Source organism: Saccopteryx leptura, chromosome 6, assembly GCF_036850995.1.
Source record: "Saccopteryx leptura isolate mSacLep1 chromosome 6, mSacLep1_pri_phased_curated, whole genome shotgun sequence".
Lineage (NCBI taxonomy): Eukaryota > Metazoa > Chordata > Mammalia > Chiroptera > Emballonuridae > Saccopteryx > Saccopteryx leptura.
The window spans coordinates 46944868-46968618 of NC_089508.1; the positions used below are offsets into that span (position 1 = coordinate 46944868).

The window sequence follows — 23751 nt, forward strand, 5'->3', positions numbered from 1 at the left end:
TAAGGTGTTGCAATGAAAAACTAATGATTGATGCTTCTCATCTCTCTCCGTTCCTGTCTGTCTGTCCCTATCTATCCCTCTCTGACTCTCTCTCTCTGTCTCTGTAAAAAAAAAAAAAAAAAGAAAAGGCATTCCTGGAAGATAAGAGAGCCTAAGGCTATAGAGACAGGAAAGCATACTATGTGCCATTTACAAATAAGGTAGGTCAGATTTGCTTGAGACAAATTATGGAGGATGAGAAAAACAGAAGACCAAAGTGTGAGTTTTTTTATTTTATTTTATTTTTTGTATTTTTCTGAAGTTGGAAACGGGGAGGCAGTCAGACAGACTCCTGCATGCGCCGGACCAGGATCCACCCGGCATGCCCACCAGGGGGCAATGCTCTGCCCATCTGGGGTGTTGCTCTGTTGCAACCAGAGCCATTCTAGCACCTGAGGCAGAGACCATGGAGCCATCCTCAGCATCCAGGCCAACTCTGCTCCAATGGAGCCCCTGCTGTGGGAGGGGAAGAGAGAGACAGAGAGGAAGGAGAGGGGGAGGGGTGGAAAAGCAAATGGGCGCTTCTCCTGTGTGCCCTGGCCAGGAATCGAACCCGGGACTTCTGCACGCCAGGCCGACGCTCTACCACTGAGCCAACTAGCCAGGGCCGAGAAAGTGTGAGCTTTAAGGAAATGCTCTTAGCAAGAAATAGTGTCAGTGTGAAAGTAGAGGATGTAGATGGTTCAACAGGTATCTGTTGACTGAATAAAAGAAATGGCCATTACTGTAACTGTTACAGAAGTAAAAATAAATGAGCCTAGTGACTTGACAAGAAGAACATGAAAGCAAGACAATGTATTCTTTGAATAAAGAAGTATATAGTCCAGTTAGGAAGAGCAAGAACTATATAACAGTACAATATGATACAAACAATCTATTAATTCATGTTACATTTACCTTTACAGGTGTGTATGTGAATTGGTCTCTGTAGCATTCATAGAGAATTCTGAATCCAAACATTTTTAAAATTTAAGACTTAAAAAAAAACCCCGATAAAATTAATACTTTTTATCTGATTGGGGAAGATGTTTGAAATAATTCTGGAGGAGTTATCAGATGAACTTTTCTTCTGAAATTGGCAATTTTACTATATTCAGAGAATTATCTATTTCAAAGCAAGTAAAACCAAACTTAGAAAGTTGCTCAGTATCCAGAGAAGAAGCCCTTTAAAGTTAACTACATCTGTTTATGCTTTATCCCTAGATGAGCAAGAAGTATGAATTCTGTGGTGATGTTATTACATTAAGTGAAGGTGCTGTTGCTACACCTAAAGATTATGTACCATAATAGTGACAGTATTATTTTTAATACTTAAACTGAAGCCACAATTAGCTGAACTATTTAAATTTTAGGAACTTTTTATAACAGAAGTTGAATAAAATAATTTTCCAGGTAAGACGAACAGGTTTGAAAATCTAAGTTAGTTTCTCTCCGTTCCCCCCCCCTCTACTTATAATATTACATAAATTTCTATATTTATTCTGCCTTCTACTGATACATATTTAAACAGTAAAATTAAAGTCTCCACCTAAATTTAAAGACAAGTTAATTATTATGCATTTAATTATAATACTTGACTTTACTAGACTATATTAAGAATAACAACAATATGGAAGGCTAAAAATATTTTGAAGAACTGTTTTGCTTAGGACACTGTCTTGCTTATCTTCAGTAAATAGGCAATGATGCCAAATGAAAGCAAACTCATATACATGTATAAACCCATACCCCCACAGCCACGGATCTATACCCTCACAGCCAATGCCACACATAAACTGCGATGACTGATTCATGGCTCAACCACACTGTCAATCAACAACAATAAAAACTTCCAGGGTTCTTTGTTAATGGTTAGGATTTGGATTCTGTTTGCTGATCCAAAGTGTAAGGACAGGCAGAATCAAGGCATTTGCATTTATAAATTTAGTTACATGACTAGTTTCAAATATCACAGGGACGTCATATTATGAGGTGAAATAACATTTTCTAAACCTCTATACAAATAAACACCATTTCTCCAGTATTAAATCGTAACACTGCTAACCCAAGTGTATGTAGACATAATCCGGTAAATTTGTTTAACCGCAATACTGCCACCCTTAGTGAGGAAATATTAAGTTGTTATTGTGGCTTTATGTAAACTGACTGTGATACACTGATATAAATTCTTATTTATTTTATTTAATTAGCTTCCAATGCAGAAGATATAAATCATAGAAAATAAAATATGCCCAGTATAAGCTTTTTAAAAACCATCATTTAGTAAGTGCCACATTTTGAATACTTTTTAATTTCTTGTGACTATTCCCTCATGCTCAAAAATGTACCTGACATTCAGAATACTTTAAAAATACATATAAACTTCCCAATAAAATATGCTTCATATCATGATGATTTGAAGTTAGACTTTCAAGTGAAAATTTAAGAAACATACTTACCTTTGATTCGAGGTAGACATTTGCTGATGACATTTTTGTAATTTTGCATATGTAGCTAACTAAAGAGATGGCACAAAGAATAAATAGGCTATCGTTAATTAATGCTCGAACAAACACAGTCCATTTCAATTGATTTTCTGGGACATCTCCATGGGCTAGCATTGCACAAGTTAAGTTGACCACTAAAAAGATAAGGCTTGCCAATATAAAGCCCAAATGCAATAGAATTCTGAAAGAAAAAAAAAGATCTTATTAGATATTTATAAAACTAATAAGGAATTAAATTTATTAGTATGTTACTTTAGGTACAATAATTCAGTTTAAAATGTTTATAATTTCATTAAATACAAATTTAATAATCAGAGCTACTTGAGCTATCTTGTTGTTATAAAATTAGTATCCAAACCATTTTAAAACACTAATTTATGAATAATCTCATATGAAATTGAATTCATTAGCCTCTACCAGAAAGAATGTAGGATTATTTTAACACTAATTCAAGTAATCCTGAATTTTTTACTTCTATGACTACTAAACATATTTTCATTGATCTTTCCAGTCTAAGAATTACCAGGCTTTCATAATTGGCCTGGAAAATTAATAAGCTATCTAAATTTAAATTGATAGCTAATATGAGTTTTAAGAGGAAAGGGAAATATGTTTAGAACAATGTTTAATTTTATGAACTTCTGATTATCCAGCACAAATGTTATTTTTAAACATCACTAAAGAACATAGAGACAGTAGAGTTTCAAGCACTTATCAACTCCTCATCTTCTTATAAAGTTGCATATTTACTGAGCATACAAAGAAACTCTGAAAACGAAATGCTTAAAAACTTACCCCTAAGAATTAGACCACCTCATAAAAACTCTTCAGGTGGCCCTGGCCGGTTGGCTCAGTGGTAGAGCATCGGCCTGGCATGCAGAAGTCCCAGGTTCGATTCCCGGCCAGGGCACACAGGAGAAGCGCCCATCTGCTTCTCCACCCCTCCCCCTCTCCTTCCTCTCTGTCTCTCTTCCCCTCCCGCAGCAGGGGCTCCATTGGAGCAGAGTTGGCCTGGATGCTGAGGATGGCTCCATGGCCTCTGCCTCAGGCGCTAGAATGGCTCTGGTTGTAACAGAGCGATGCCCCAGATGGGCAGAGCATCGCCCCCTGGTGGGCGTGCCGGGTGGATCCCAGACAAGCGCATGTGTTTCCAACTTCAGAAAAATACAAAAAAAAAAAAAAAAAAGAAACCAAAGCAGAGGGAGGTGAAATGAGTTGCACTGTTAGCAAGTTAGTGGGAGAACTGGTCTGAAACCAAGTTTCCTGGCTGAAATTTTTTAGACTAATCAGTACTGAAACATTATTTATTTCATGAAACTGTATAACACATTCTTTCCCCAAACAGTGTAATCTAACTTCAGTGTTTGTGAACCCAGTGAAACTACATCTGACATCTGAAGAAGGGTAGTAGCAGAGCAGCAAAAAAGGGATTAGGCAGCAAAATGGCAGAAGGGAGAGTACTGTGGGTTATTCACTTTACTTACTATGAACTAATCCAACCACTTGATTTTCTATAAAACTGCTAAGGTACTCTCAGCAGTCTACTGAGAGTAGTCTACTATGACCTTTAGAAGTCTACTATGGATAAAATTTAAATTTTGCTACTCATGAAACTTACCTGTGTTTGTCAAGTTCAGTGGCACATCTGACTTTACATATAACCTATAAAGAGAGTATAGAAAGAAAGTTTTGAAAATGTGTAACAGAATATTCTTAAATTTGTTTTGATTTTTTTGTTTCAAAATAATACAACTACAAATAAGAATAGATAACAACTAAAATGCAAATGTTACTAGAACAAAGCATGAAGCAAAATAAGCAGGATTCCCAAGGCTTAAAACAATAAATTCATAATTTTTTCTTAATAGTCTTAATTTTCTGTGTTTAAAAACTTAAACAGAATTAATTCAGTTTAAGCATTTATCAAACTTTTACTATGGGCCAGACATTGTACTGAATGGCTTGCCACCTATTCTAAATTTTATTATATTACTTCTGTTTTGTCCTAAAATGAAACTACTATATGAACAAGGCTGAGTGTTCTCCAAAGATTATTTTCCCCTAAGATGAAGTGAAGTAGTTAAAGGAAACAAAGGACCAAAAAATGAACACAAAGATAATGAACATATACTGTATACAGTAAACTGCCTTCACAAAGCCTTGCAAAAGGAAGATCCTCAAATACTTAAACAAAGTTAAGTCGGGAGATAAGAAGAATTTGAAATAAACATGGAAAATTCTGAGAGCATAGTGTGGAAGGTCTCAGTTACTTATTAGTGAATTTGGGCTTCATTATTTAGATAATGAAAATATATTGAAGGTTTTTATGTAGGCACTCTAAAATATGGAATTTCATTAACCTGGTATTAGTGTAAAAGCTACTACAAAAAACTACAGACTTGAAGTAGAAAGACCACTTATAAGACTATTGAAATAGCCTGACCTGTGGTGGCAGAGTGGATAAAGCATCTACCTGGAACACTGAGGTTGTTAGTTTGAAACCTGGGCTTGCCCAAAGTATGTAAAAGAGGCAACAACTACTAGTTAATGCTTTGTGCTCCTCCCCCACAACCTTTCTCTCTCTCTCTCTTTCTTGTTCTCTCCCCCTTCTCTCTAAAATCAATAAACAAAACCTTAAAAAAAGACTACTGAAATAGAGTATGAACTTTTCAAACCTGGAAAGAAAAAGTATAAAATATTATAAAGAAAAATAGTGTATTTGATAACTTTTGAATCTACATTTACTGAGCACACATTTTGAAAGGTACCATGGGTTCATAAATACAGTAATTGTTTCTGCTTTCAAAGAGCTCAGTGCATGGAAGTTTGACACACCATCTAGTTTGACACACTGTGATATCAATGCAAAGATACTATTGTAACATCTAGGAAGAAAAGAAAATCTAATTTAATTTAGTTCAGGAAATGGTAAGAGGTAACAGGAAAGGAGAAAGACTGCACAGAATGAAGGAAAGAGAGATGGGCAAGGGAGAAAAATTTAAGAATCAGATTAGTCATAAAAAATAGCTGAGTGGTTTAGAGGTAAAAGAAATAAAATACAGTCTTTCTGAAATTCTGCAAAAAATCAAGAATGATTTAAAAACTATTGACTGGGATTACTAATATGTCACAAGTACTTTGGAGAGAATTGTTTTCAGTGGAATAACAGAGCAAAAGTACAAAGAGTTAACAGAACATATAAGACAATAAAGGCAGTGAATATAAACTGTACTAGTTATATTTGATGATAATAAACTTGGTTAAATTTGTGTTGGGAGACAATTCTCTATGAATAGTGCCTGTTTCTGTATGGTCCAGGTCTTTTGAGCAAAGGGGTTTGTATAATAAACATCCTTGAAAACTAGAAATAATGTCTACCTTAAGGTAAGAGGGAAGATTTGTTTCCTGACTAGTATAATGAAGATACAGAACATATCCCTCACTGGAGACAGTCCAGAGGAGTATTCACTTCCTCCCTTCTTGGTGAAAATTTGCTTACATTCCAGGCCCTGGCCGGTTGGCTCAGCGGTAGAGCGTCGGCCTGGCGTGCGGGGGACCCGGGTTCGATTCCCAGCCAGGGCACATAGGAGAAGCGCCCATTTGCTTCTCCACACCCCCCCTTCCTCTCTGTCTCTCTCTTCCCCTCTATTTCTCTCTTCCCCTCCCGCAGCCAAGGCTCCATTGGAGCAAAGATGGCCCGGGCGCTGGGGATGGCTCCTTGGCCTCTGCCCCAGGTGCTAGAGTGGCTCTGGTCGCGGCAGAGCGATGCCCCAGAGGGGCAGAGCATCGCCCCCTGGCAGGCAGAGCGTTGCCCCTGGTGGGCGTGCCGGGTGGATCCCGGTGGGGCGCATGCGGGAGTCTGTCTGACTGTCTCTTCCTGTTTCCAGCTTCAGAAAAATACAAAAAAAAAAAAAAAAAAAAATTGCTTACATTCCAGAGTTAAGATAAGGTATGTCTCTCTGTCCGTATTCCTTATTGTGAAGCTCCTTTTCTGCAAGATACCCTGTGGCATGCACAGGTAACGTCTGGCCCTCACTGTGTTGTTGCCTTATAGGGATTGAGGCTTGGGACATGATGCAAGACATTGCTTTGGTTGTAATTTTTGTCATAAGTAATGGTTTTTCTCTCTGATCAATGGGTCTGGTGTTTTCTGTCAGTATATGTATATAAAACTGTGGCAGGCTAACAAGTTTTAAGTAATGTAAAGTCTCAGACCCTTCAGTTTTGACTTAATCTGGTCAGAAACGAACTAAAGTATAGCATAGGGAATATAGTCAATATTATTGTGATAACTATGTACAGTGTCAGGTGGGTACTGGAAATGTCATGGAGAACACTTTGTAAAGTATATATCTAACCATTATGCTGTATACCTGGAAACAATATAAAATAATCTTGAAAGTAAACTGTAATTAAAAAAAAAAGAACTAGAGGCTCTGGCCATGTAGCTCACTTGGTTAGAGTGTCATGCAGATAAGCCCAGGTGGCAGGTTTGATGCCTGGTCAGGGCACTTACAAGAATCAACTAGTGAATGCATAAATAAGTGGAATAACAAATCCATGTTTCTCTCTCTCTCTCTCTCTCTCTCTCTCAAATCAATAAAAATTAAAATTAAAAAATAAACTAGAGAGTATAAAATGGTAATTGGAGAGTGAAAGAGTGGAAAGGAGAGAGTTCAATTGTTAAAGAAGACTCTAAAAGAGACAGGCTGCCCCTGAAAAAGAAGATGCATACTTCTGAATAAAGAAGGAATAAAAGATAATTGAAGGAAAACATGGAGGTCTGCACAGAAAGTTTAAAATAATCTACAAACTTCTTTGTTAAAATAAGTTTATACATAGCATGGACATGGGCATTTAAAAAAATTATTTTCTATTATATATTTTTTAATATTCTATTTAATCATTTTTAGAGAGAGGAGAGAGAGAGAGGGAGAGAGAGAAAGAAGGGAAAGGAGTAGGAAGCATCAACTTCCATATGTGCCTTGACCAGGTAAGCCCAGGGTTTTGAACCGGCAACCTTAGTGTTCCAGGTTGACGCTTTATCCACTGTGCCACCACAGGTCAGGTGGATACAGACATTTTGATATACAGAAGATGGATCAGAATTTGGTAGGTGGATTCTTTTTGGGTTTTTTTCTAGTAAGTAGGAAGCAGGGTCATATCCTGGGAAGGGATGTTAAATTCAAGCACTTAGAATATAGAAAACATTTTGAATACAAGAGTTATAAGAGAAAACACTGTATTAAGAAATAGAGAGGTCCAGTTAAAGTCAGGCAGTTTACAGTAGATTTTAAAATATAATATAGTTTCCTGCTTTTGAAATTGAACCAATCTAATAAAAAAATGGAGGCCTTTATAAAAAGTTCAATTAACTAGGTTGCATTTTCATGTAATAATTTTGAACTATAACATGGAACTACTGTAGGAAAAGAAAAAGTAGGCAAGTGAGCCACAGCAAAAGGTTAAGGGATGAAGAATACTAGATTGACCACTGGTTCTAAGAGCAAATAACATCAGAAGGGAGCTAATGGAGTGGGGTAAACTGAGAGGTAAAGTAATTAAAATATAGGATGAGAGTGAAAATCAGATAAAAGGATGAATTCAAGATGTATAAGGAAAAAATGAAGACACTAGTCCAAGGTGTGGGCATGCTGTTGGGTGGCTCAAAGAGAAATGGAGAAAAGCTCTGAGAAGCCAGTGAATTGAGACACTGATTGGGATATCATTATAGGCTTTGAAAAGGTCTATAAAACAGGAGACAAGGCCAGAAGAAAGTGCTGATGCATCCAGGAGAGTGGAAGTTGTTATTATAGCCAGTGATGACCTAATCGAGTGGCATAGATTTCAGAGAGATGATGATGGTATAGCATCAGTAAGTACAATAGTATTGGGAAACATAAAATAGGTTGAATTGTTCTGCCCACAAATTGAAATGCAGGGTTTATAAAGCACAAAGTGTCATCTGGAAAAAGCTAGATTTCCGTGAAAGCATTTAAAAAGTTCAAATGAAGAGAATGGGGACATAGTTGGAAGTGTAATACATAAAATTACAGGTCATGGAATGAGATTAATAATGGGTGTGAGAAGGAGCTAAGCTAAATAAGGAATTAAAGGTCAGCTATCATCCAGGACTTGCAGAATATATTACAAGGTATCATATAAACACAACCTGGTGCTTTAATCATATTTAGTTTACAATAAGGTTAAAAACAATGATCTGATATTAGTAGATTCCAAGTATTTTATAGAATTTAGCTAATAGGATATGATCCTGAAGGAAAAAAAATCAGTAATATCAAAAATCTCAAGCAATTAGCCTGACCAGGTGGTGGCGCAGTGGATAGAGCATCAAACTAGGAGGCAGAGGACCCAGGTTCAAAACCCTGAGGTCGCCCACTTGAGCACGGGTTCATCCAACTTGAATGTGGGGTTGCTGGCTTGAGTATAAGATCATAGAGATGACCCCATGGTTGCTGGTTTGAGCCCAAGGTTACTGGCTTGAGCAAGGGGTCACTCACTCTGCTGTAGCCCCCTACCCCCATCAAGGCACATATGAGAAAGCAATCAATGAACAAGTAAGGAGCTACAACAAAGAATTAATGCTTCTTATCTCTCTCCTTGTCTGTCCCTATCTGTCCCTTTCTCTGTCTGTTACACACACACACACAAAAAACCTCAAACAATTATATATTATTTGTTAAGATAGTTCACAAAATATAACAAATATACTTTATGTAGTTTTTTTTTAAAGTTTAGAATGGTAAATAACATATTTAAATGACTTTTCTCATGTCAGTTTATATCAGAGGGGCCTTATCTTTCCAGGTCTTTCATTCATTCATTTAATTTTATTTTTAGTAAGAGGTAGAGAGGCAGAGACAAACTTCTGCATGCACTCCTGACTGGGATCCACCTGGCAAGTCCCCTACCAGGTGATGCTCTGCCAAACTGGGCCGTTGCTCCGCTGCTTAGCAACTGAGCTATTTTAACACCTGAGGTGAGGCCATGGAACCATCCTCAGTGCCCAGGTGATCTTTGCTCAAACCATTTGAACCATGACTGTGGGAGGGGAAGAGAAGGGGGGAAAGGGGTGGAGAAACAGATGATCACTTCTCCTGTGTGCCCTGACTGGGAATCAAACCCAGGACTCCCACACACAGGACCAATTCTCTACCACTGAGCCAACCAGCCAGGGCCCAGGTCTTTCTTAATACCAGAAACACTGAATAAATGAGCCAATAATAAAGATATTATTCATTATTATTAAAGTATGAAGAATTACATGGGTTGATAGGGAGCAAATGTTTTCTTTTTTTTTTTTCTTCCTTTTTTTTTGTATTTTTCTGAAGCTGGAAACGGGGAGAGACAGTCAGACAGACTCCCGCATGCGCCCGACCGGGATCCATCCGGCACGCCCACCAGGGGGCGACACTCTGCCCACCAGGGGCAATGCTCTGCCCCTCCGGGGCGTCGCTCTGTTGCGACCAGAGCCACTCTAGCGCCTGGGGCAGAGGCCAAGGAGCCATCCCCAGCGCCCGGGCCATCTTTGCTCCAATGGAGCCTCGCTGCGGGAGGGGAAGAGAGAGACAGAGAGGAAGGAGAGGGGGAGGGGTGGAGAAGCAGATGGGCGCTTCTCCTGTGTGCCCTGGCTGGGAATCGAACCCGGGACTTCTGCACGCCAGGCCGACGCTTTACCACTGAGCCAACCGGCCAGGGCCAAGCAAATGTTTTCCATCTTATACTCTACCTTTATCTCACATACAAACTAATAATCCCTAATTTATAAAATAATGATTTAGAATTTTTGAATGAAGATTTAAAATACTGTTTATCACTAGAATACTACTGTACTTTAAAATAATAAACCTATTTATAAGTAATATGACTTTTTTCTACTAAAAAATGTAGAATTCCATATTTTGTCTCCCTATTTAGTTCCTCAAAGAGATAAAGATGAGAATTTGACATATATTAAGGTGACCAATCGTCCTCCTTTAGGGAGAATAGTCCTTCTTTTGTAAGTTCTGTCCTTCCTTGAAAAGTGTCCTCCTTTTTGATATTGGAAGAGTAATCTGTAAATGTCTGTATTTGATTGATACAGAGTCAACCCACTGTGTGTGATGTGACGTATTTGTATTTGACATGACGATTCGTCAAGGATCAGTACAGTGTGGCAAGATGCGATTATGAGATGCATGCGCTCCACACGGGAGACCTTGAGAGAGCAAGCAATATTCCGAGCATGCAAATGGCTTTGTGTACTTCTTTTTTTATTTTATTTTATTCAGTTTTAGAGAGAAGAGACAGAGAGAGAGGGAGAGAGAAGGGGTTGAGGAGCAGGAAGCTTCAACTCCCATATGTGCCTTGACCAGGCAAGCCTAGGGTTTTGAACCAGCAACCTCAGCGTTCCAGGTTGACGCTTTATCCACTGTGCCACCACAGGTCAGGCTGTGTACTTCTTACTGAAACACTACATGGCACATATGACATTGCAGACTCACTATTATTTCTTTCTCAGTGAATATTCAATCATAGACAGGTAAGTACAATTCACGTTTTATTAATTCATTATCTATTTAATAATTTCCAAATACATATAATTTTATTTACAAGTATTTTCCTGAAATTTGAGTTTTAAGGTATAAATTTAACCTCAAACCATATCTATTAATAAAGCATTTTGATTAAATAGTTACATAAAACAGACTTTTTAAATTAGAAAATGATAAATACATCTGCATATTACTCCAAATTAGTGGTTTTGTTTGATTAGTTTACTGAGTACTTTTTTTCTTATAATTATTATTAAAAATTAATAGGCATATAAGCATAATTACAATGTAAAATATTACAAATGTTTTTATTATGTATTTATCATATAGTGTATTATTGTTACAATGAATAAAATGTTTCTTTTATTTACAATATTGTTTTCTTCAACTTAAATTTGTCCTTTTCATTGTAAAAAAGTTGGTCACCTTACATATATATTATATTTTATTTGTAAATGTTACCTAATTTAATTAATACAGGTATCATAAGATTTGAGGAAGCCTGACCAGGAGGTGGCACAGTGGAGAGAACGTTGGCCTGGGACACTGAGGATGCAAGTTCGAAACCCTGTGGTTGCTGGCTTGAGCCCATGGTCACTGGCTTGGCTGGAGCCCCCCCGAGTCAAGGCACATATGAGAAAGAAATCAATGAACAATACTGAAGCAACTATGAGTTGATGCTTCTCATCTCCCTTCCTATCTGGCTGTCACCCCCTTCAGAAAAATGATTTGAGGATGAGTTACACTGGAGCTGTACGTATATAATAATTTGTTGTCTCCCACAGCATGTAGACTCATGTTGCTTAAAGATGGTAGCTACTAAAATACTTACTAAAAGTGATGATTTTCTATAGAATTTTTTTGTCAGGTTGATTTCCCACTCTAAAAAATTTGAGTTGGAGAACATATCTATATAAAATTTGGAATTGATACAAAAATAAATTGTGGTGAATAGACAGGCATATATATCCAACTATGTGGATTGCTTTACAGAAGCAGTTATGCAGAGTGTTCATCTCAATTGCTTAAGTTGCTATGGAGAGTAGTACACCATTCAAAACCTTACCATTGCTACTATTTGCATATCAAACAATGAGGTTATTAGCTACTTTAGCTATAAAGTGAAGAGCCGGACTTTTCTCAGATGTTATCTTTTAATGTCTACCATATATATATATTTTTTTAAAACTTAAAAAAGATCTTCTAAATATGTTTTCTTTACAGCAGCCATTCTTCTTTCTAGGATACAATCTTTTTGTCTCTTGGGGTACTAATACTTTTTTTTTTAAGTTCTTCTCTCTGCTTACTCTGTTTTCTTTTTTTTTTGACAGAGTCGCAGAGAGAGTCAGAGAGAGGGACAGACAGGAAGGGAGAGAGATGAGAAGCACTTTTTTTTTTTTTTTTTTTTTTTTTTTAGCATCAATTCTTTGTTGTGTCACCTTAGTTGTTCATTGATTGCTTTCTCATATGTGCCTTGACTAGGGCAGGGTTGGGGGCCTACAGCAGAGCCAGTGACCCTTTGCTCAAGCTAGCAAGCTTGTGCTCAAGCCAGTGACCTTAGGCTTCAATCCAGCGACCTTTGGGTTTGAGCCAGTGACCATGGCGTCATGTCTATGATACCATGCTCAAGCCAGTGGCTCCACGCTCAAGCTGGTGAACCATGCTCAAGCTGGCAACCTCTAGGTTTCGAACCTGAGTCCTCTGCATCCTAATCTAATGCTCTATCCAGTGTGCCACTGCTGGGTCAGGCTGCCTAGTCTGTTTTCTTTTGAAATGCTTAAAAATAATTTTTACATACCTAATTTTGTTCACCTGAAACTCCACTAAAATAATAGTAAAGGGATTTTCTTAAAGGCATAAAACTGTATGTTTGAGTAGAACAGAAAAAGATAAAATAACAAAATGTTGGAAGCCAGAAAGCAGATAGACATATGTGCAGAAAAGAGTTAATACAGCAGGCCTGAGACAGCTATCTTTAGAAAAGCCTGCTTATAAGATTGGTCCTTACCTGACCAGGCGGTGGCGCAGTGGATAGAGCATCAGACTGGGATGTGGAAGACCCAGGTTCAAGACCCCGAGGTCGCTAGCTTGAGCGCGGGCTCATCTGGTTTGAGCAAAGCTCACCAGCTTGGACCCAAGCTCTCTGGCTAGAGCAAGGGGTTACTCAGTCTGCTGTAGCCCCCCCTCCCCCCCCGTCAGGGCACATATGAGAAAGCAATCAATGAACAACTAAGGTGAATGAAAAACTGATGATTGATGCTTCTCATCTCTCTCCATTCCCATCTGTCTGTCCCTATCTATTCCTCTCTCTGTCTCTGAAAAAAAAAAAAAAAAAAAAAAAAAAAAAAAAATATATATATATATAAAGATTGGTCCTTGGCTTGCATTTAGAAACTTGGATTTTGGGAGAATTCCCACTGTTCCCTAAATGATAAGGGTGTTTCACTGTGCCTAAACTGTGCAAACAATATGGTCTATACTCAATACCTGCTTTCCTTCTGGGAGTTTGGAATTTTGACATGTAGGCAGAGAGTGCTTACATGACTAAACCCCAGTAAAAAACGGTGGCAGTGTTTCCTATGAGCTTCTCTGGTAAATAACATTTCACATGTATTGCCACAACTCATTACAGAAGGAATTCAGCATATCTGTGACTCCACTAGGAGACGACTCTTGAAAGCTGGTGCCTTGTTTACTCTGCACCTTACTACAACTCTCTTTATCCTCTGCTGATTATACACTATCCTTTCCCTGCAATAAACTTCAACCAGGACTATAGTAACTGTGAGTCCTTCTAGCAAATCATTAAGGTTGAGCATGGTCCTGTGGACCCCACCACAATGTGTAATTATTCAAGAAAGATGAATCCCAACCCAGTCATGAGAAGTGTTGAGAACCAACCAATACATGTTTCAGAATATTTCAAAGGTATAGGAACCAAGTACCACTGCAACTGAGAGGTGGAGGTAGCTATAATGGGGAGATAAAAGCTAAGAGCAGTTAAATCCCTAAATTGCTTTCCCTCAATTCATGTCCTGGGCAAATACCCCTTATTCATCCTGGCAGATATCTGGGTGTTTATTTTCTGTAGAGGAAACTCTCCAGTATGAAAGCTGGATGCCCAGCACAGCAGATACTTTGGCACCATACTAAAAATGGAGATTAATGATGAATTATCAAGTATAGGGATTTTCCATTACCTCAACCCTCTTCCCTGATTAGGTTCTCAAAATTTTGTAAATAAGACCTTTAGTCTCTGAAAGACCTGAATAGTGTTTCCCGTTGAGGAAACTGACCACCCAAGAGGAAAAATCTAAATATACTAGCATCAGGTATTCCCTAACAAATTGCCAGGCCAGATCACCCTACAGTATTTACATACCTCACCCACATGCTTACAGCTTCTACTCTTAATTATGAACAAACAGCCAAGGATAACCAGAAAGCTCAAAAGTTTTTAATAAAAGATAAAGATCAAAACAAAAAATATAAAAAAGAGAATACAAGAAACCTAAACAAAGCCCTATATTTATAACAGAGAGATATCACATTCATAAAACAAAAACATTAAGCCATTAATAAAAAAAATTCAGAGAATAAAAAAGATCTAATAAAAATTAGATATGCTAGTAGAAATGAAAAAGTGAAGAGAAGGGTTGAAAGTTTGGAACATCTTTTCAAAAAATTTTAGCAAAAAGAGAAATGCAAAATAAAAGACAAGAGACAAGAAATGGATCAATTAGTTCTGGAGGTCCAACATCCAAATGGTAGGAGTTCCAGAAAGAGAGAACAGGAATAGGAGAGAAAATCAATAAAAAATTCAAGAATATTTCTCCAAACTTAAGGATAAATGTAACTAAATTGAAAGAACCTGTCCATGCCCAGAACAATGGGTAGAAAACAGAGCCATCATTTCAGAACACTAAGGTCAAAGAAAAATCTAATAGTTTTCAGTAAAGAAAACAATAAGTCACATATAAAGGATCAAAAATCAGAATGGTTTCTAAACTTTAATAACACTGGAAGTGGAGCAACACCTTAAAAACTGTCAGGAAAAATTATCTCTTTTTAAAAAAAATTTATTTACAAAATTAAGTTTAATGGGGTGACACTGATCAATAAGACAGTACATAGGTTTTGACCCTGGCTGGTTGATTCAGTGGGTAGAGCATCGCCTGGTGTGTGGATGTCCTGGGTTCAGTTGCCAGTCGGGGCACGCATGAGAAATGACCATCTGCTTCTCTTCTCTCCCTCTCCCCCTTCTTTCTCTCTTCCCCTCTCGTAGTCAGTGGCTCAACTGGTTTGAGCATTGGCCCAGGGCACTGAAGATAGCTTGGTTGATTGGAACATCGGACCCACACAGATGTTGCTGAGTAGATCCTGGTTAGGGTGCATGCAGGAGTCTGTCTATCTCCCCTCCTGTCACTTAAAAAAAAAAAGCATACACAGGTTTCAAGTAAACATTCTATGGCATTTGAACTGTTGATTGTATTGTGTGCTCATTACCCAAAGTCAAGAAAATTATCTTCAACCCAGAATTCTATTGCTGCCTAAACTATCAATCATATGACAGAATTAAAATATTTCAGACATTAAAAAGCCTCAAACACTTGCTCACAGGCACCTTTATTTAAAAAGGTACTAGCCCTGGCTGGTTGGCTCAGTGGTAGAACGTCAGCCTGGCGTGCAGGAGTCCCAGGTTCGATTCCTGGCCAGGGCACACAGGAGAAGTGCCCTCCATCCCTCCCCCTCTCCTTCCTCTCTGTCTCTCTCTTCTCCTCCCGCAGCCAAGGCTCCGCTGGAGCAAAGTTGGCCCAGGAGCTGAGGATGGCTCTGTGGCCTCTGCCTCAGGTGCTAGAATGGCTCTGGTTGCAACAGAGCGACGCCCCAGATGGGCAGAGCATCGCCCCCTGGTGGGCGTGCCGGGTGGATCCTGGTCGGGTGCATGCGGGAGTCTGTCTAACTGCCTCTCCGTTTCCAACTTCAGAAAAATACCAAAAACAAACAAAAAAAACCCAAACCAATAAAAAGGTACTAAAAAGGATTACTTCACTGAAACAAGGTACACAATGAAGAATGAACTCAGCAGCCTTGAGTTGTCAAAAATCCACACATTCCAAAGAAAAATCAGGCCCTTTCTGGCTCTTGGAAGATAATTTATAAGACCCTGGAATATCCTGCCTACAAATATCTTTGTTTGCCTGGGGCCTTGGGCCACACCAAATAGTCTATGCCCCTGGTCGGCAAACTCATTAGTCAACAGAGCCAAATATCAACAGTACAACAACTGAAATTTCTTTTGAGAGCCAAATTTTTTAAACATAAACTATATAGGTAGGTGCATTGTTATTAACTTAATTAGGGTACTCCTAAGCTGGCTTTTGCTAAACACTCAAGGGGCCAAAGAACCGCATGTGGCTCGTGAGCCATGGTTTGCTGACCAAGGGATGCTAACAATGTGATCTATGGTGAAGGCCTAGAATCATGTGGTATTTATCAGTTTGACCTCTGAAAAGCTGGAGAGTTAACTACAGTCAGCCATGAAGATGCTTCACGCCTATATGACTGACCCTTGGACACCACGTCTCATGTAAACATGCCTGGTTGGCAATACTTTATAAGTGTTGTCACATATTACTGCTAGGAGAATAAACACTGTCTGTGAGGGTGTTGGGAGAAGACAATGGGAACCTTGTCTCTCATCTCTTCTGGGTTAAGAAAAACCTTAGACATTTAATTTAAAAACTTAATTTTTCAAATAACAAAGCTGAACTTTAGAGATAAAATGGATTGTCCAGGAATCTACAGGAAATTGAACAGGTTAAATCCAGGTGTTGTGTCCTGATTCCTAGTTCAAGGTTCATATGGATTCTGGTTTTCTTTGACATATTTGTACATTTAGAACTTTGATTATATAGTTCAAGAAAAATCCCTAATTTCTAAGGTGACAAATACTGCTTTATTAGTAGTGTCATCTATATGTCATAGCAACAACTTGTTAGTTTAAGATTTTCAAAATTAACATGCCCAAGAAAAATATATTCAAAACCAAATTATCATTTAGTAAAAGGTAATGACCTACAAGCAATTTAACATAATTTTATGTTGTTTTGCAGACTAGCAAATACCTTTACGCAATTAGAAGTATATTTTTAAAAGGCATAAGTATCCAAATTATTCAGGAATGAAGTATTAATTTTGAGTGAGAAGAAAATTTTGTGAGCTTTCATTAATTGAAAATCAGCCTGAAATATAGCAGATTACTATGAACTATTTATTAGTTTACTAATGGATAATTCTTTGAAGGTAAGTTAACATTTTATGTTAAAGAATATACAAAATTTATTTCTGAACTGAGTCTCATACATTATAGATTCAGACTCCTTAGGAGACTGATTTAAATTGAATTTGCGCTGAAACTGCTGTCCTGGAAAGTTTTTCAACACTGAATCCCTCATTGTATAATTTTTCATAAAATCTTTCATACTTTTGGACTAGGAACATGGCAGAATTTCTTTTTTTTCTTTCTGAAGCTGGAAACAGGGAGAGACAGTCAGACAGACTCCCGCATGCGCCCGACCGGAATCCACCCGGCACGCCCACCAGGGGCGATGCTCTGCCTACCAGGGGGCGATGCTCTGCCCCTCCGGGGTGTCGCTCTGCCGCGACCAGAGCCACCCTAGCGCCTGGGGCAGAGGCCAAGGAGCCATCCTCAGCGCCCGGGCCATCCTTGCTCCAATGGAGCCTCGGCTGCGGGAGGGGAAGAGAGAGACAGAGAGGAAGGAGGGGATAGGGGGTAGAGAAGCAGATGGGCGCCTCTCCTGTGTGCCCTGGCCGGGAATCGAACCCGGGTCCCCCGCACACCAGGCCAACGCTCTACCGCTGAGCCAACCGGCCAGGGCCAGAATTTCTTTTTAAAAAAATGTTTATTGGCCCTGGCCGGTTGGCTCAGCGGTAGAGCGTCGGCCTGGCGTGCAGGAGTCCCGGGTTCGATTCCCGGCCAGGGCACACAGGAGAGGCGCCCATCTGCTTCTCCACCCCTCCCCCTCTCCTTCCTCTCTGTCTCTCTCTTCCCTTTCCCACAGCGGAGGCTCCATTGGAGCAAGGATGGGCCGGGCGCTGAGGATGGCTCCTTGGCCTCTGCCCCAGGCGCTAGGGTGGCTCTGGATGCAACAGAGCGACGCCCCGGAGGGGCAGAGCATCGCCCCCTGGTGGGCATGCCGGGTGGATCCTGGTCGGGCGCATGCAGGATTCTGTCTGATTGCCTCCCAGTTTCCAGCTTCGGAAAAATAAAAAAAAAAAAAAAAAAAAAAAAAAAAGTAAAACTAAAAAAAAATGTTTATTGATTTTAGCAAGAGAGGAAGGTGGAGAGAGGGAGAGAGAGAAAGAGAGAGAGAGAGAGACAGGAACATCAAGCTGCTCCTGTATGTGCCCTGACGGGATCAAACTGGCAACCTCTGGGCTTTGGGATGATGCTCTAACCAACTGAGCTATCCAGCTAGGGCCAGAATTGCTTTTTGTAAAGATAGGCAGAGAGCCAGATTCATTGGTAGTATCTGATCAACTAACAATGTTAGAGAAAAAAGGGACAGAATGTTTCAGAAGAAATAATAGAATATCACAGGAGAGAAAGAAGCAGAAGAATGCTGCTTATTTTCTTTTCATCTTGTTTTCTCAAGGAAAATAAGAGTTTGAATATAATCAGCAGTGCTGATCACTCACAGCCGCTTAAAACCCGCTAATTCCATGTTATGACAGAAAAGTTCCCAGAGTACACAGTATCATCTCAAACCAGTCCAAGTCATTTTATCAGCAATTAGATAAAGTCCTATACAATAGAAATAATAAAAGAGCACAAAAGTTTAAGAAAATATTACTTAAGCATTTTACAGTCATAGACTGAAGCTGAAAAAAAATTGTAGTGTGTGATCATTATGCGAATGAAAAATGGCAGCTATAATTGAGGTTTTTGAAAAGATAGAACATAGTTTTGTTTTTTTAAAAACAACACAGATTTGAGATATCAGCTACATATCTTAGAAAGCAGATGATTTAAAATATTTAAGTATTTATGTTTATTCATATCCTGAACTACACTTTGACTAATTTTAACATATGTAACCTTTTTTTTTAAATTTATCGATTTTAAAGATAAGAGAGAGAGAAAAGGGGGGGGGGTCAGAAGGAGCAAGAAGCATCAACCCATAGCTGCTTCTCATATGTGGCTTGACCAGGCAAGCCCAGGGTTCCGAACCAGTGACCTCAGTATTCCAGGTCAATGCCTTATCCACTGCACCACCACAGATCAGGCAATGTGTAACTTTTTAAAACTGGCATTCATGTCTCAGAGATAGAATTCACAGACACTGTATTAGATCTCAGAACTAGGTCATAAAGTAAGAAGAGTAAATCCTCAATTCTAGGTTGCTTTATTAGTTTCAGACGATTAGAATTAAAGATGTCTTGAATATCACGGAGACTAATCACTTTATTGATTAAATAACTGGCCCAGAAAAGTAATGATTTCGCAGATATCAATTAACCAAGTAGAATGGGATTTGGACTAAAACTCAGGTCCCCAAGCTTCTAGTTCAGGGCTATTGATGAAATAATAAACACACATCTTTAAAAGTTTTTTTTCTTCTTCTTTTCCAAATGAGAGGAGGGGAGATAAAAGAGAGAGACTCCAGCATGTGCCCTGATCAGGATCTACCCAGCAACCCTTCTGGGGAAGGTGGAGGGGTGGAGAAGGATATGGTCACTTTTTCTGTGTTAACTGACTGGGAATCGAACTGGGACATTCAACACTGGGCTGACATTCCACCACCAAGCCAACTGGCCAGGGCTAACAAAGTTAAAATAAAAGGATAACAAGAACATTTAACTTATAAAAGTTTGTCTTTAAAAAAAACAACAAATTAAGTAAAAAGTTCTAACTACTCTGCTAAAGTTGAGTATTCTGATTTTATTTGTGGAGATAACGAGAAACATTTCTTTTAAACTCCTTTACTTTGCCATGAATTTGCTCAACCATCCAAATTATTAAGCATTGGCCACATATATAACAGTACTAGGTGCTGAAAAGCATGCAAAATTTCCTTTAAAATAAATGTGCAATAGTGGCTGACCTAAAGCAATACAGAGTGTAACAGAGAGATGCAAAATGGGTGGTATATCATGTAATATATGGTACTTTCTTTATATTTGATTAGACTTATAACACCATAAATTTCCTATAACCTAACATGTTAATTACTCAGAATTCATTTAAGCTAATGTTGATGGTTAGTAAATATTACTCAGCTTTGTTATATGAAAATTATAAAGACAAGATTGTTTTGATTTGTTTTATTCCTTCAAAGATAATATTGAAGTAGAAGGGGGAGGAGGAGAAAATACAAATTAGTAGCCCCTAGTTTGGATTTGACCCACAAAATGTTTTCTTTGGCTTATTCAATGTTGGTCTACAATATTTTAAACAATACTTCAATACCGTGTTATTTAAACATAGATTTCCTTTTTAAAAATCAAATGAGAATTTCTGATTTCTCTTGAAAAATCAGGTGATTTAGCAACAGTATCTTGCTGCTGGAACCGAATTAATGTGTCTGTTCTCTAGATATGTGTTCTCTAGTTTACCACAGTACCTATTCTCTCTCAAATGGTAGTTAGCATCCAGGGCCCTCTAGGCATTTGAATTTGAGACCTGTGTTAAAGTAAGCATTCTTTTTCAGGGGGAGACGGCAGATAAGTGGAAAAAAAGAAAGAAAAGAAGTGTAGAGACCAAGTTCTTCTGTGAAATTATATATTCCCATGATATTTGGGATATTGTAAACAAAGGCCTTGTTTATTCAATAAATAAATACCTGATACATGCCAGGTACTACGTAACTTAGATACTAGGAATACCATAAGGACAGACTTGATTTCTTCCTATAATGTTTACAACCTACTAAGCTCCCACAAAAAAATCACACAAATATAAAACTGCAAATGTCATAAAGAAAAGGAGCATATGGGTTCGATTCCCGGCCAGGGCACACAGGAGAAGTGTCCATCTGCTTCTCCACCCCTTCCCCTCTCCTTTCTCTCTATCCCTCTCTTCCCCTCCAGCAGCCAAGGCTCCATTGGAGCAAAGCTGGCCAAGGCGATGAGGATGGCTCCATGGCCTCCACCTCATGTGCTAGAATACTTCCAGTTGCAATGCAGCAACGCCCCAGATGGGCAGAGCATTACCCCCTGAAGAGCATGCCAGGTGGATCCTGGTCGGGCGCGTGCAGGAGTCTGTCTGACTGCTTCACCACTTCTAGCTTCAGAAAAATAAAAAAAAAATTAAAAATAAACAAATAGAAAAAGAAAAGGAGCATAATGCTCTGAGTCTATAATTTTGGAATCCAATCCAAATGGGTAGTTGGGTGAAGAACTAGTCAATCTAAATGGACAGTATCCTAAAGAAATGTTGCCCTGGAGCTGAGAGTTAACTAAGCAAAGGAAGAAAGAGCATTCTAAGCAGAGGGAAATGAATATGGAAAGGCTCAGCAGCAGGAGGGAAATGACACAAGTACAGAGTACTGAAAGAATGCCAACTACGGCTGGAGAGGTGAATAAGCAGAACTATATGAGATGAGGTTGGAACCATAAAGTGTCTTATAGTATGTATAGGAGTTTGTCTTTAGTCTAAGAGTAACCAGAGACAATGGAAGAATCTAGGAGTGGAAGCTTTATAATTAGATTTTTATTTAAGAATGATAATTCTGGCAACAGTGTGGCAAATAAACTTTTGGGAGCCAGAGGATACAGACAACAGCCATAGACCAGGCAACAGATGGTAGTAGCCTTGGACCAGCATTTTGGATGGGGAGAAGTGAATGAACTTAGATGTCAGGAGATAACATAGGCAGGATTTGGTAATGGAGTAAATGTGAGGTATGAGAGAGAAGGCAGCATCAATGACTTACAGTCATTGATGAATGAATAGCAGTGCATTATGGAATTGGGGAACAAACAAGTTGGATCAGGTTTTGGGGGAGACAGGTGTGTGATGGGGAAGAGAAAAAATTATGAGCTCAGTTATTTATTGGATGTTTTCTATTTTTTTAATCTCTACATTAATCTCCTTTTATTTATGTTTCCTTTGGTTTATTCTATTTTTTTTCTAACATAAATAGGATGCTTAGCTTGTTAAATTTCAAGCTCTTCTTCTGTAATTTAAACATTTAAAGTTCTAGATTTGCTTCTACATGGTAATTTAGCTGCTTCATTCAAGTTCTGTTATGTTGAATCTGAGGGCTTCAAATATTTTTTGAATGTCAAATAGGTGTAGAATATAGAAGGCCAGAGCTGAGAGGAATATTCTGTGTTAGGATCACAGACCTGTGTGAATCATCCGCTTTTAAGTGGCATGATGCCCTGAATGTGGATGCAATTATTGGGAAGAACAGGTGGCCTAGACTTAGGTGTTGAGCAACTTCAACCTCTGATGGCAAGGCAGAGGCAGATAAGCCTGAAGAGAATCTAGAGAGTAAAAAAAATCCAGGACAGTGTGCTAGCTATGGGCTAGCCAGTAGAAGTGTAAGACAAATATGGAGACTTCTGCTGCTGTGGGATTAGTTTGGGTGAGGATTGAAAAATGTCTAATGAACTTGTTGACATGAAGGTCACTGTGAGCCTTAGGCAACAACTATTTTGGTAGAGTGGTGGATCAAAGATAAGAGTGGCTGGGGAGCCTGACCAGACGGTGGCATAGTGGATACAGTGTCAGACTGGGACATGGAGGACCTAGGTTCGAAACCCTGAGGTTGCCGGCTTGAGCGTGGGCTCATCTGGTTTGAGCAAGGCTCACCAGCTTGAGCCCAAGGTCGCTGGCTTGAGCAAGGGGTCACTCGGCCTGCTGTAGCCCCTGGTCAAGGCACACATGAGAAAGCAATCAATGAACAACTAAGGTGCCGCAATGAAGAGTTGATGCTTCTCATCTCTCTCCCTTCCTGTCTGTTGGTGCCTGTCTCTCTGTCTCTGTCACACACACACACACACACACACACACACACACACACACACAAAGTGAGTGGGGAGTGGGGAGGTGAGAAGATGGTCAGCACATGTGTGGTCACCCCTGTAATTTGATTATGAAGAAAGATATGGGGTAGCTTTTGGCTTTGTCAAGTCTCTTTATTTATTGTATGGTTTTTTTTTTTAATCTTTACATTCCTCTCCTATTTGTTTCCTTTGGTTTATTCTATTTTTTTTTTTCTAACATAAATAGGATGCTTAGTTTGTTAAATTTCAGGCTCTTTTGTAATTTAACCATTTAAAGTTCTGGATTTGCTTCTGCATGGTAACTTGGCTGCTTCATTCAAGTTCTGATGTGTAGTATTGTTATTACCATATACTACTAAGTATATTTTTCAAATTCCATTGTGATTCCTTCCTTTACTGATGTGTTCATAAGTGTTTTAAAATCTTCCAAATAAACTTTCACATTATTTTTGTTACAAAATTCAAACAATGCTTTGGTGGTGAGAGAATGTAGTCTATGAAATCCCAATTCTTTGAATATTAATATAAATAACTGGCCTTGGCTGGTTGGCTCAGCGGTAGAGCATTGGCCCGGTGTGTGGAAGTTCTGGGTTTGATTCCCAGTCAGGGCACACAAAAGTGACCATCTGCTTCTC

The 23751-nt window shown here is 38.8% G+C and overlaps 1 protein-coding gene across 3 annotated transcripts in view; it reads right to left on the reverse strand.

Moving 5' to 3' along the window:
• GPR137C (G protein-coupled receptor 137C) overlaps positions 1-23751 on the reverse strand; it is a 67871-nt gene that overhangs the window by 28460 nt on the left and 15660 nt on the right. For 2 of the 3 annotated variants that reach the window (XM_066343040.1, XM_066343038.1), the window contains exons 2-3: positions 4144-4187; positions 2478-2706 (exon numbers count right to left, since the gene is read on the reverse strand). In XM_066343040.1, the coding sequence (XP_066199137.1) occupies positions 2478-2706; positions 4144-4187 (273 nt within the window). Of the gene's footprint in view, positions 1-628; positions 637-2473; positions 2707-4143; positions 4188-23751 lie in introns of all 3 variants that reach the window. The other variant, XM_066343041.1, reaches the window with a different exon arrangement.